The following is a 15,235-nucleotide window of genomic DNA, read 5'->3' as shown; positions in this document are numbered from 1 at the left end:
CTCTCTCTATTAGCAGAGGGGTCCGAGCGCTGTCCCCCCTCCTCTCTCTATTAGCAGAGGGGTCTGAGCACTGTCCCCCCCCCCCCCTCCTCTCTCTATTAGCAGAGGGGTCCGAGCGCTGTCCCCCCTCCTCTCTCTCTATTAGCAGAGGGGTCTGAGCACTGTCCCCCCCCCCCCCTCCTCTCTCTATTAGCAGAGGGGTCCGAGCGCTGTCCCCCCTCCTCTCTCTCTATTAGCAGAGGGGTCTGAGCACTGTCCCCCCCCCTCCTCTCTCTATTAGCAGAGGGGTCTGAGCGCTGTCCCCCCGCCTAGGACCCGGGGATTGGGGGTGCGGACTCCTGATTTCTCCTGCACTGACACACTGTAACAGACCAGGGCATGTGCAGGTGATGGGGGATGACGCTGCAGTCACACAGCGATTATCTGTCACAATGAGGATTAGCAGCTGATCCCCACTTATCGCCGATCCCCTCCTCCCACGATCAGCGGCGCCCGGAGGGGCGATGATCTGCGGGGTCTCTACAGGAGCTCAGGAAAGCTGGGTGCCCAGGTGACAGAGCACGGCCCCGGGGCCCCAACAGGGACATTCCTGAGAGGCCACAAATCATCAGCCTCCTGTGTGCACATGGGGAGAGGCCGCTGATAGCAGCACCACCTGTCTCCACAGAGACCAAACACAACCGGGCGGAGCCAGGAGCAGCACCGGACAGGACATCATGCCCCTCCCACTACACAACAGGGCGGAGCCAGGAGCAGCACCGGACAGGACATCATGCCCCTCCCGCTACACAACAGGGCGGAGCCAGGAGCAGCACCGGACAGGACATCATGCCCCTCCCACTACACAACAGGGCGGAGCCAGGAGCAGCACCGTACAGGACATCATGCCCCTCCCACTACACAACAGGGCGGAGCCAGGAGCAGCACCGGACAGGACATCATGCCCCTCCCACTACACAACAGGGCGGAGCAAGGAGCAGCACCGGACAGGACAACATGCCCCTACCACTACACAACAGGGCGGAGCCAGGAGCAGCTCCGGACAGGACATCATGCCCCTCCCACTACACAACAGGGCGGAGACAGGAGCAGCACCCGACAGGACATCATGCCCCTCCCACTACACAACAGGGCGGAGCCAGGAGCAGCACCGGACAGGACATCATGCCCCTCCCACTACACAACAGGGCGGAGCCAGGAGCAGCACCGGACAGGACATCATGCCCCTCCCACTACACAATAGGGCGGAGCCAGGCGCAGCACCGGACAGGACGTCAACTACTGACCAACCCCTCCCACTACATGGCAACAGGGCGGAGCCAGGCGCAGCACCGGACAGGACGTCAACTCCAGACCAACCCCTCCCACTACATGACAACAGGGCGGAGCCAGGAACAGCACCGGACAGGACATCATGCCCCTCCTACTACATGACAACAGGGCGGAGCCAGGAACAGCGCCTGACAGGACATCATGCCCCTCCCACTACACAACAGGGCGGAGCCAGGAGCAGCACCGGACAGGACATCATGCCCCTCCCACTACACAACAGGGCGGAGCCAGGAGCAGCACCGTACAGGACATCATGCCCCTCCCACTACACAACAGGGCGGAGCCAGGAGCAGCACCGGACAGGACATCATGCCCCTCCCACTACACAACAGGGCGGAGCAAGGAGCAGCACCGGACAGGACAACATGCCCCTACCACTACACAACAGGGCGGAGCCAGGAGCAGCACCGGACAGGACATCATGCCCCTCCCACTACACAACAGGGCGGAGTCAGGAGCAGCACCCGACAGGACATCATGCCCCTCCCACTACACAACAGGGCGGAGCCAGGAGCAGCACCGGACAGGACATCATGCCCCTCCCACTACACAACAGGGCGGAGCCAGGAGCAGCACCGGACAGGACATCATGCCCCTCCCACTACACAATAGGGCGGAGCCAGGCGCAGCACCGGACAGGACGTCAACTACTGACCAACCCCTCCCACTACATGGCAACAGGGCGGAGCCAGGCGCAGCACCGGACAGGACGTCAACTCCAGACCAACCCCTCCCACTACATGACAACAGGGCGGAGCCAGGAACAGCACCGGACAGGACATCATGCCCCTCCTACTACATGACAACAGGGCGGAGCCAGGAACAGCGCCTGACAGGACACCAACTCCAGACCAACCCCTCCCACTACATGACAACAGGGCGGAGCCAGGAACAGCTCCGGACAGGACATCATGCCCCTCCCACTACACAACAGGGCGGAGCCAGGAGCAGCTCCGGACAGGACATCATGCCCCTCCCACTACACAACAGGGCGGAGCCAGGAGCAGCACCGGACAGGACGCCAACTACAGACCAACCCCTCCCACTACATTACAACAGGGCGGAGCCAGGAGCAGCACCGGACAGGACGCCAACTACTGACCAACCCCTCCCACTACATGGCAACAGGGCGGAGCCAGGAGCAGCACCAGATAGGACATCATGCCCCTCCCACTACACAACAGGGCGGAGTCAGGAGCAGCACCGGACAGGACATCATGCTCTTCCCACAACACAACAGGGCGGAGCCAGGAGCAGCTCCGGACAGGACATCATGCCCCTCCCACTACACAACAGGGCGGAGCCAGGAGCAGCACTGGACACAACGCCAACTCCAGACCAACCCCTCCCACTACATGACAACAGGGCGGAGCCAGGAGCAGCAACGGGCAGGACGCCAACTCCAGACAAACCCCTCCCACTACATGACAACAGGGCGGAGCCAGGAGCAGAACCGGACAGGACGCCAACTCCAAACCAACCCCTCCCACTACATGACAACAGGGCGGAGCCAGGAGCAGCACCAGACAGGACGTCAACTACTGACCAACCCCTCCCACTACATGGCAACAGGGCGGAGCCAGGAGCAGCACCAGACAGGACGTCAACTACTGACCAACCCCTCCCACTACATGGCAACAGGGCGGAGCCAGGAGCAGCACCGGAGAGGACGCCATCTCCGGACCAACCCCTATGTACACACACATTATGCCCCACCCACTACATGACAATCGGGCAGAGCCATGAACAGCACATGCACCCCCGGACCACCCTCTACATGTACACACATCATGCCCCTCCCATTACATGACAACAAGGCAGAGCCAGGAACAGCACCGGGCAGGACCAACCCCTATATACACACACACACATATCATGCCCCTCCCACTACATGACAACAGGGCGGAGCCAAGAGCAGGGCCGGAAAAGACGCCAACTCCAGACCAACCCCTATATACACACACATCATGCCCCTCCCACTACATAACAGGGCGGAGCCAGGAGCAGCGCAGGACAGGACGCAATCTCCTGACCAACCCCTATATACACACACATCATGCCCCTCCCACTACATAACAGGGCGGAGCCAGGAGCAGCACAGGACGCAAACTCCTGACCAACCCCTATATACACACACATCATGCCCTTCCCATTACATGACAACAGGGTGGAGCCAGGAACAGCACATACACCCCCGGACCACCCTCTACATGTACACACATGATGCCCCTCCCACTACATGAAAACAGGGCGGAGCCAGGAGCAGCACCGGACAGGATGCCAACTCCTGATCAACCCCTCCCCAATACATGACAACAGGGAGGAGCCAGGAGCAGCACCGGAATGCACACCAACTCTTGACCAACCCCTAAATATACACATCATGCCCCTCCCACTGCATGACAATAGGGCGGAGCCAGAAGCAGCACAGCACAGAGTGTGCACCCCCAGACCACCCTCTACATGTACATACATTATTATGCCCACCGGGTCCTGGGCGGGGCCAATAACTCCGCCTAGAAAATGGACATCCCACAAATTACAATGAGAGGAAACAGATGATGTGACCTGCAGTGTACAGGACACAAGGCACTTACTCTATGAAGAAGCTGGCGCCCTCCTCTGTGAAGCCTTCCTCCCAGCCGCGGGGCAGATCTACAGACACAAGAGGGGGAGGAGGTCACACAATGTACAGAGGAACTGCCCCCAGCACAATAGTGAGCGCAGCTCTGCACTATAATACAGCATCAGTATTGTCATATATGTACAGTGACTGCACCAGCAGCAGAATAGTGAGTGCAGCTCTGGGGTATAATACAGGATGTAACTCAGGATCAGTACAGGATAAGTAATGTCATGTATGTACACAGTGACTGCACCAGCAGCAGAATAGTGAGTGCAGCTCTGGGGTATAATACAGGATGTAACTCAGGATCAGTACATGATAAGTAATGTCATGTATGTACACAGTGACTGCACCAGCAGCAGAATAGTGAGTGCAGCTCTGGAGTATAATACAGGATGTAACTCAGGATCAGTACAGGATAAGTAATGTCATGTATGTACACAGTGACTGCACCAGCAGCAGAATAGTGAGTGCAGCTCTGGAGTATAATACAGGATGTAACTCAGGATCAGTACAGGATAAGTAATGTCATGTATGTACACAGTGACTGCACCAGCAGCAGAATAGTGAGTGCAGCTCTGGGGTATAATACAGGATGTAACTCAGGATCAGTACAGGATAAGTAATGTCATGTATGTACACAGTGACTGCACCAGCAGCAGAATAGTGAGTGCAGCTCTGGGGTATAATACAGGATGTAACTCAGGATCAGTACAGGATAAGTAATGTCATGTATGTACACAGTGACTGCACCAGCAGCAGAATAGTGAGTGCAGCTCTGGGGTATAATACAGGATGTAACTCAGGATCAGTACAGGATAAGTAATGTCATGTATGTACACAGTGACTGCACCAGCAGCAGAATAGTGAGTGCAGCTCTGGAGTATAATACAGGATGTAACTCAGGATCAGTACAGGATAAGTAATGTCATGTATGTACACAGTGACTGCACCAGCAGCAGAATAGTGAGTGCAGCTCCGGGGTATAATACAGGATGTAACTCAGGATCAGTACAGGATAAGTAATGTCATGTATGTACACAGTGACTGCACCAGCAGCAGAATAGTGAGTGCAGCTCTGGGGTATAATACAGGATGTAACTCAGGATCAGTACAGGATAAGTAATGCCATGTATGTACACAGTGACTGCACCAGCAGCAGAATAGTGAGTGCAGCTCTGGGGTATAATACAGGATGTAACTCAGGATCAGTACAGGATAAGTAATGTCATGTATGTACACAGTGACTGCACCAGCAGCAGAATAGTGAGTGCAGCTCTGGGGTATAATACAGGATGTAACTCAGGATCAGTACAGGATAAGTAATGTCATGTATGTACACAGTGACTGCACCAGCAGCAGAATAGTGAGTGCAGCTCTGGGGTATAATACAGGATGTAACTCAGGATCAGTACAGGATAAGTAATGTCATGTATGTACACAGTAACTGCACCAGCAGCAGAATAGTGAGTGCAGCTCTGGAGTATAATACAGGATGTAACTCAGGATCAGTACAGGATAAGTAATGTCATGTATGTACACAGTGACTGCACCAGCAGCAGAATAGTGAGTGCAGCTCTGGAGTATAATACAGGATGTAACTCAGGATCAGTACAGGATAAGTAATGTCATGTATGTACACAGTGACTGCACCAGCAGCAGAATAGTGAGTGCAGCTCTGGGGTATAATACAGGATGTAACTCAGGATCAGTACAGGATAAGTAATGTCATGTATGTACACAGTGACTGCACCAGCAGCAGAATAGTGAGTGCAGCTCTGGGGTATAATACAGGATGTAACTCAGGATCAGTACAGGATAAGGAATGTCATGTATGTACACAGTGACTGCACCAGCAGCAGAATAGTGAGTGCAGCTCTGGTGTATAATACAGGATGTAACTCAGGATCAGTACAGGATAAGGAATGTCATGTATGTACACAGTGACTGCACCAGCAGCAGAATAGTGAGTGCAGCTCTGGGGTATAATACAGGATGTAACTCAGGATCAGTACAGGATAAGTAATGTCATGTATGTACACAGTGACTGCACCAGCAGCAGAATAGTGAGTGCAGCTGTGGGGTATAATACAGGATGTAACTCAGGATCAGTACAGGATAAGTAATGTCATGTATGTACACAGTGACTGCACCAGCAGCAGAATAGTGAGTGCAGCTCCGGGGTATAATACAGGATGTAACTCAGGATCAGTACAGGATAAGTAATGTCATGTATGTACACAGTGACTGCACCAGCAGCAGAATAGTGAGTGCAGCTCCGGGGTATAATACAGGATGTAACTCAGGATCAGTACAGGATAAGTAATGTCATGTATGTACACAGTGACTGCACCAGCAGCAGAATAGTGAGTGCAGCTCCGGAGTATAATACAGGATGTAACTCAGGATCAGTACAGGATAAGTAATGTCATGTATGTACACAGTGACTGCACCAGCAGCAGAATAGTGAGTGCAGCTCCGGAGTATAATACAGGATGTAACTCAGGATCAGTACAGGATAAGTAATGTCATGTATGTACACAGTGACTGCACCAGCAGCAGAATAGTGAGTGCAGCTCCGGGGTATAATACAGGATGTAACTAAGGATCAGTACAGGATAAGTAATGTCATGTATGTACACAGTGACTGCACCAGCAGCAGAATAGTGAGTGCAGCTCCGGGGTATAATACAGGATGTAACTAAGGATCAGTACAGGATAAGTAATGTCATGTATGTACACAGTGACTGCACCAGCAGCAGAATAGTGAGTGCAGCTCCGGGGTATAATACAGGATGTAACTCAGGATCAGTACAGGATAAGTAATGTCATGTATGTACACAGTGACTGCACCAGCAGCAGAATAGTGAGTGCAGCTCTGGGGTATAATACAGGATGTAACTCAGGATCAGTACAGGATAAGTAATGTCATGTATATACACAGTGACTGCACCAGCAGCAGAATAGTGAGTGCAGCTCTGGGGTATAATACAGGATGTAACTCAGGATCAGTACAGGATAAGTAATGTCATGTATGTACACAGTGACTGCACCAGCAGCAGAATAGTGAGTGCAGCTCTGGAGTATAGTACAGGATGTAACTCAGGATCAGTACAGGATAAGTAATGTCATGTATGTACACAGTGACTGCACCAGCAGCAGAATAGTGAGTGCAGCTCTGGAGTATAATACAGGATGTAACTCAGGATCAGTACAGGATAAGTAATGCCATGTATGTACACAGTGACTGCACCAGCAGCAGAATAGTGAGTGCAGCTCTGGGGTATAATACAGGATGTAACTCAGGATCAGTACAGGATAAGTAATGTCATGTATGTACACAGTGACTGCACCAGCAGCAGAATAGTGAGTGCAGCTCTGGGGTATAATACAGGATGTAACTCAGGATCAGTACAGGATAAGTAATGTCATGTATGTACAGTGACTGCACCAGCAGCAGAATAGTGAGTGCAGCTCTGGGGTATAATACAGGATGTAACTCAGGATCAGTACAGGATAAGGAATGTCATGTATGTACACAGTGACTGCACCAGCAGCAGAATAGTGAGTGCAGCTCTGGGGTATAATACAGGATGTAACTCAGGATCAGTACAGGATAAGGAATGTCATGTATGTACACAGTGACTGCACCAGCAGCAGAATAGTGAGTGCAGCTCTGTAATGTACAGGGTTTCATGCGGATATAACAGGTAGGTAGGTAGTGGGCGGGCAAGGCAGCCAAGTCGTGGGCGGGCTCACAGAGCCGGGCAGGTAAGTAGTGGGCGGGCTGGGTCCCGGGCAGGTAAGTAGTGGGCGGGCTGGGTCCCGGGCAGGTAAGTAGTGGGCGGGCTGGGTCCCGGGCAGGTAAGTAGTGGGCGGGCTGGGTCCCGGGCAGGTAAGTAGTGGGCGGGCTGGGTCCCGGGCAGGTAAGTAGTGGGCGGGCTGGGTCCCGGGCAGGTAAGTAGTGGGCGGGCTGGGTCCCGGGCAGGTAAGTAGTGGGCGGGCTGGGTCCCGGGCAGGTAAGTAGTGGGCGGGCTGGGTCCCGGGCAGGTAAGTAGTGGGCGGGCTGGGTCCCGGGCAGGTAAGTAGTGGGCGGGCTGGGTCCCGGGCAGGTAAGTAGTGGGCGGGCTGGGTCCCGGGCAGGTAAGTAGTGGGCGGGCTGGGTCCCGGGCAGGTAAGTAGTGGGCGGGCTGGGTCCCGGGCAGGTAAGTAGTGGGCGGGCTGGGTCCCGGGCAGGTAAGTAGTGGGCGGGCTGGGTCCCGGGCAGGTAAGTAGTGGGCGGGCTGGGTCCCGGGCAGGTAAGTAGTGGGCGGGCTGGGTCCCGGGCAGGTAAGTAGTGGGCGGGCTGGGTCCCGGGCAGGTAAGTAGTGGGCGGGCTCGGTCCCGGGCAGGTAAGTAGTGGGCGGGCTCAGTCCCGGGCAGGTAAGTAGTGGGCGGGCTCAGTCCCGGGCAGGTAAGTAGTGGGCGGGCTCAGTCCCGGGCAGGTAAGTAGTGGGCGGGCTCAGTCCCGGGCAGGTAAGTAGTGGGCGGGCTCAGTCCCGGGCAGGTAAGTAGTGGGCGGGCTCAGTCCCGGGCAGGTAAGTAGTGGGCGGGCTCAGTCCCGGGCAGGTAAGTAGTGGGCGGGCTCAGTCCCGGGCAGGTAAGTAGTGGGCGGGCTCAGTCCCGGGCAGGTAAGTAGTGGGCGGGCTCAGTCCCGGGCAGGTAAGTAGTGGGCGGGCTCAGTCCCGGGCAGGTAAGTAGTGGGCGGGCTCAGTCCCGGGCAGGTAAGTAGTGGGCGGGCTCAGTCCCGGGCAGGTAAGTAGTGGGCGGGCTCGGTCCCGGGCAGGTAAGTAGTGGGCGGGCTCGGTCCCGGGCAGGTAAGTAGTGGGCGGGCTCGGTCCCGGGCAGGTAAGTAGTGGGCGGGCACGGTCCCGGGCAGGTAAGTAGTGGGCGGGCTCGGTCCCGGGCAGGTAAGTAGTGGGCGGGCTCGGTCCCGGGCAGGTAAGTAGTGGGCGGGCTCGGTCCCGGGCAGGTAAGTAGTGGGCGGGCTCGGTCCCGGGCAGGTAAGTAGTGGGCGGGCTCGGTCCCGGGCAGGTAAGTAGTGGGCGGGCTCGGTCCCGGGCAGGTAAGTAGTGGGCGGGCTCGGTCCCGGGCAGGTAAGTAGTGGGCGGGCTCGGTCCCGGGCAGGTAAGTAGTGGGCGGGCTCGGTCCCGGGCAGGTAAGTAGTGGGCGGGCTCGGTCCCGGGCAGGTAAGTAGTGGGCGGGCTCAGTCCCGGGCAGGTAAGTAGTGGGCGGGCTCAGTCCCGGGCAGGTAAGTAGTGGGCGGGCTCAGTCCCGGGCAGGTAAGTAGTGGGCGGGCTCAGTCCCGGGCAGGTAAGTAGTGGGCGGGCTCAGTCCCGGGCAGGTAAGTAGTGGGCGGGCTCAGTCCCGGGCAGGTAAGTAGTGGGCGGGCTCAGTCCCGGGCAGGTAAGTAGTGGGCGGGCTCAGTCCCGGGCAGGTAAGTAGTGGGCGGGCTCAGTCCCGGGCAGGTAAGTAGTGGGCGGGCTCAGTCCCGGGCAGGTAAGTAGTGGGCGGGCTCAGTCCCGGGCAGGTAAGTAGTGGGCGGGCTCAGTCCCGGGCAGGTAAGTAGTGGGCGGGCTCAGTCCCGGGCAGGTAAGTAGTGGGCGGGCTCAGTCCCGGGCAGGTAAGTAGTGGGCGGGCTCAGTCCCGGGCAGGTAAGTAGTGGGCGGGCTCAGTCCCGGGCAGGTAAGTAGTGGGCGGGCTCAGTCCCGGGCAGGTAAGTAGTGGGCGGGCTCAGTCCCGGGCAGGTAAGTAGTGGGCGGGCTCAGTCCCGGGCAGGTAAGTAGTGGGCGGGCTCAGTCCCGGGCAGGTAAGTAGTGGGCGGGCTCAGTCCCGGGCAGGTAAGTAGTGGGCGGGCTCAGTCCCGGGCAGGTAAGTAGTGGGCGGGCTCAGTCCCGGGCAGGTAAGTAGTGGGCGGGCTCAGTCCCGGGCAGGTAAGTAGTGGGCGGGCTCAGTCCCGGGCAGGTAAGTAGTGGGCGGGCTCAGTCCCGGGCAGGTAAGTAGTGGGCGGGCTCAGTCCCGGGCAGGTAAGTAGTGGGCGGGCTCAGTCCCGGGCAGGTAAGTAGTGGGCGGGCTCAGTCCCGGGCAGGTAAGCAGTGGGCGGGCTCAGTCCCGGGCAGGTAAGCAGTGGGCGGGCTCAGTCCCGGGCAGGTAAGCAGTGGGCGGGCTCAGTCCTGGGCAGGTAAGCAGTGGGCGGGCTCAGTCCTGGGCAGGTAAGCAGTGGGCGGGCTCAGTTCTGGGCAGGTAAGCAGTGGGCGGGCTCAGTCCTGGGCAGGTAAGCAGTGGGCGGGCTCAGTCCTGGGCAGGTAAGTAGTGGGCGGGCTCAGTCCTGGGCAGGTAAGTAGTGGGCGGGCTCAGTCCTGGGCAGGTAAGTAGTGGGCGGGCTCAGTCCTGGGCAGGTAAGTAGTGGGCGGGCTCAGTCCTGGGCAGGTAAGTAGTGGGCGGGCTCAGTCCTGGGCAGGTAAGTAGTGGGCGGGCTCAGTCCTGGGCAGGTAAGCAGTGGGCGGGCTCAGTCCTGGGCAGGTAAGCAGTGGGCGGGCTCAGTCCTGGGCAGGTAAGTAGTGGGCGGGCTCAGTCCTGGGCAGGTAAGTAGTGGGCGGGCTCAGTCCTGGGCAGGTAAGTAGTGGGCAGGCTCAGTCCTGGGCAGGTAAGCAGTGGGCGGGCTCAGTCCTGGGCAGGTAAGTAGTGGGCGGGCTCAGTCCTGGGCAGGTAAGCAGTGGGCGGGCTCAGTCCTGGGCAGGTAAGTACCTGAGCGGATCATGTGTCCGGAGTTGACCGGCTCCCGGGTGCGGGGGTGCAGCCAGCTGGTGCGGCGGCTCCGGTCACTGAGGAGAGAAGACACTGGTTACTGCCGCTCCCGCCTCCCCCGGGTGTCCGCCCGCTCCTCCCGCCTTACTCTATGAAGAACACCCGTCCGTCCGCGCACACCCCGTACGACCAGTCCTCGGGCAAACTCTCCCTCCCGCCGCCCGCGTCCGCCATCTTCACCCCCCGCCCGGGTCCCGGAGGAGGGAGCGCGCGTCCCCGGAGCCATGCGCGCCCCCGACAACAGAGGTAACAAAGTGCAAGAGACGCACCACGTGACCGGCCCGGCCGCCACCACCTGTCACCCCAGCGCGGGGGAGGCGGGACCCCCCCTGCACCACCCCACATGATGAGACACCCCGCACCACAGGATGAGATACAGACTGTATCACACCTCACAGGATGAGATACCCGCACCACAGACTGTATCACACCTCACAGGATGAGATACCCGCACCACAGACTGTATCACACCTCACAGGATGAGATACTCCACACCACAGACTGTATCACACCTCACAGGATGAGATACCCGCACCACAGACTGTATCACACCTCACAGGATGAGATACTCCGCACCACAGACTGTATCACACCTCACAGGATGAGATACTCCGCACCACAGACTGTATCACACCTCACAGGATGAGATACCCGCACCACAGACTGTATCACACCTCACAGGATGAGACACCTCGCACCACAGACTGTATCACACCTCACAGGATGAGATACCCCTCACCACAGACTGTATCACACCTCACAGGATGAGATACCCGCACCACAGACTGTATCACACCTCACAGGATGAGATACTCCGCACCACAGACTGTATCACACCTCACAGGATGAGATACCCGCACCACAGACTGTATCACACTTCACAGGATGAGACACCTCGCACCACAGACAATATCACACCTCACAGGATGAGATACCCCTCACCACAGACTGTATCACACCTCACAGGATGAGATACCCGCACCACAGACTGTATCACACCTCACAGGATGAGATACTCCGCACCACAGACTGTATCACACCTCACAGGATGAGATACCCGCACCACAGACTGTATCACACTTCACAGGATGAGACACCTCGCACCACAGACAATATCACACCTCACAGGATGAGATACTCCGCACCACAGACTGTATCACACCTCACAGGATGAGATACCCGCACCACAGACTGTATCACACTTCACAGGATGAGACACCTCGCACCACAGACAATATCACACCTTACAGGATGAGATACCCCTCACCACAGACTGTATCACACCTCGCAGGATGAGATACCCACACCACAGACTGTATCACACCTCACAGGATGAGACACCCGCACCACAGACTGTATCACACCTCGCAGGATGAGATACCCACACCACAGACTGTATCACACCTCACAGGATGAGATACCCCTCACCACAGACTGTATCACACTTCACAGGATGAGATACCCGCACCACAGACTGTATCACACCTCACAGGATGAGATACCCGCACCACAGACTGTATCACACCTCACAGGATGAGATACCCCGCACCACAGACTGTATCACACCTCACAGGATGAGATACCCGCACCACAGACTGTATCACACCTCACAGGATGAGACACCTCGCACCACAGACAATATCACACCTCACAGGATGAGACACCTCGCACCACAGACTGTATCACACCTCACAGGATGAGATACCCGCACCACAGACTGTATCACACCTCACAGGATGAGATACCCCGCACCACAGACTGTATCACACCTCACAGGATGAGATACCCCTCACCACAGACTGTATCACACTTCACAGGATGAGATACCCGCACCACAGACTGTATCACACCTCACAGGATGAGATACCCGCACCACAGACTGTATCACACCTCACAGGATGAGATACCCCGCACCACAGACTGTATCACACCTCACAGGATGAGATACCCGCACCACAGACTGTATCACACCTCACAGGATGAGATACCCGCACCACAGACTGTATCACACCTCACAGGATGAGATACCCGCACCACAGACTGTATCACACCTCACAGGATGAGATACCCGCACCACAGACTGTATGACACCTCACAGGATGAGATACCCTCAACACAGACTGTATCACACCTCACAGGATGAGATACCTCGCACCACAGACTGTATCACACCTCACAGGATGAGACACCTCGCACCACAGACTGTATCACACCTCACAGGATGAGATACCCGCACCACAGACTGTATCACACCTCACAGGATGAGATACCCCGCACCACAGACTGTATCACAACTCACAGGATGAGATACCCGCACCACAGACTGTATCACACCTCACAGGATGAGATACCCCTCACCACAGACTGTATCACACCTTACAGGATGAGATACCCCGCACCACAGACTGTATCACACCTCACAGGATGAGATACCCCGCACCACAGACTGTATCACACCTCACAGGATGAGATACCCCTCACCACAGACTGTATCACACATTACAGGATGAGATACCCCTCACCACAGACTGTATCACACATTACAGGATGAGACACCTCGCACCACAGACTGTATCACACCTCACAGGATGAGATACCCTCACCACAGACTGTATCACACCTTACAGGATGAGATACCCCTCACCACAGACTGTATCACACCTCACAGGATGAGACACCTCGCACCACAGACTGTATCACACCTCACAGGATGAGATACCCCTCACCACAGACTGTATCACACCTCACAGGATGAGATACCCCGCACCACAGACTGTATCACACCTCACAGGATGAGATGCCCCGCACCACAGACTGTATCACACCTCACAGGATGAGATACCCGCACCACAGACAGGATGAGATACCCTGCACTGACTGACGATATGGCGCGGCTTGTATAGTCAGATGTTGCGGTCGGTAGTCAGTCAGCGCGGTGCGTACAGTGACTATAGAGGCCTCGCTGACTGACTATAGAGGCCTCGCTGACTGACTATAGAGGCCTCGCTGACTGACTATAGAGGCCTCGCTGACTGACTATAGAGGCCTCGCTGACTGACTATAGAGGCCTCGCTGACTGACTATAGAGGCCGCGCTGACTGACTATAGAGGCCTCGCTGACTGACTATAGAGGCCTCGCTGACTGACTATAGAGGCCGCGCTGACTGACTATAGAGGCCGCGCTGACTGACTATAGAGGCCGCGCTGACTGACTATAGAGGCCGCGCTGACTGACTATAGAGGCCTCGCTGACTGACTATAGAGGCCTCGCTGACTGACTATAGAGGCCGCGCTGACTGACTATAGAGGCCGCGCTGACTGACTATAGAGGCCGCGCTGACTGACTATAGAGGCCTCGCTGACTGACTATAGAGGCCTCGCTGACTGACTATAGAGGCCGCGCTGACTGACTATAGAGGCCGCGCTGACTGACTATAGAGGCCGCGCTGACTGACTATAGAGGCCGCGCTGACTGACTATAGAGGCCTCGCTGACTGACTATAGAGGCCTCGCTGACTGACTATAGAGGCCGCGCTGACTGACTATAGAGGCCTCGCTGACTGACTATAGAGGCCTCGCTGACTGACTATAGAGGCCGCGCTGACTGACTATAGAGGCCGCGCTGACTGACTATAGAGGCCGCGCTGACTGACTATAGAGGCCGCGCTGACTGACTATAGAGGCCGCGCTGACTGACTATAGAGGCCGCGCTGACTGACTATAGAGGCCGGGCCGACTGACTATAGAGGCCTCGCTGACTGACTATAGGGGCCTCGCTGACTGACTATAGAGGCCTCGCTGACTGACTATAGAGGCCGCGCTGCCTGACTATAGAGGCCGCGCTGACTGACTATAGGGGCCGCGCTGACTGACTATAGGGGCCTCGCTGACTGACTATAGAGGCCGCGCTGCCTGACTATAGAGGCCGCGCTGCCTGACTATAGAGGCCGCGCTGACTGACTATAGGGGCCGCGCTGACTGACTATAGGGGCCTCGCTGACTGACTATAGAGGCCGCGCTGCCTGACTATAGAGGCCGCGCTGACTGACTATAGGGGCCTCGCTGACTGACTATAGAGGCCTCGCTGACTGACTATAGAGGCCGCGCTGACTGACTATAGAGGCCTCGCTGACTGACTATAGAGGCCGCGCTGACTGACTATAGAGGCCTCGCTGACTGACTATAGAGGCCTCGCTGACTGACTATAGGGGCCTCGCTGACTGACTATAGAGGCCGCGCTGACTGACTATAGAGGCCTCGCTGACTGACTATAGACGCCTCGCTGACTGACTATAGAGGCCTTGCTGACTGACTATAGAGGCCGCGCTGACTGACTATAGAGGCCGGGCCGACTGACTATAGAGGCCTCGCTGACTGACTATAGGGGCCTCGCTGACTGACTATAGGGGCCTCGCTGACTGACTATAGAGG

The 15,235-nt window shown here is 56.8% G+C and overlaps 1 protein-coding gene across 1 annotated transcript; it reads right to left on the bottom strand.

The window, feature by feature from the left end:
- Nucleotides 1-3,862: 3,862 nt before the first annotated feature.
- On the bottom strand, nucleotides 3,863-11,060 carry LOC140069086 (pleckstrin homology domain-containing family A member 7-like). The gene is made up of 3 exons (XM_072114408.1): nucleotides 10,893-11,060; nucleotides 10,745-10,821; nucleotides 3,863-3,987 (listed from the first exon to the last, which is right to left on the bottom strand). The coding sequence occupies exons 1-3, from the start codon at nucleotides 10,976-10,978 to the stop codon at nucleotides 3,926-3,928; spliced, it is 225 nt and encodes a 74-aa protein (XP_071970509.1). The 5' UTR covers nucleotides 10,979-11,060; the 3' UTR covers nucleotides 3,863-3,925.
- Between the last annotated feature and the right edge of the window lie 4,175 nt (nucleotides 11,061-15,235).

The sequence above is a fragment of the Engystomops pustulosus genome, chromosome 7 (assembly GCF_040894005.1).
Source record: "Engystomops pustulosus chromosome 7, aEngPut4.maternal, whole genome shotgun sequence".
NCBI classification, from domain to species: domain Eukaryota; kingdom Metazoa; phylum Chordata; class Amphibia; order Anura; family Leptodactylidae; genus Engystomops; species Engystomops pustulosus.
The sequence above is the reverse complement of the archived record's forward strand: the minus strand, read 5'-3'. Positions and strand labels throughout refer to the sequence as shown.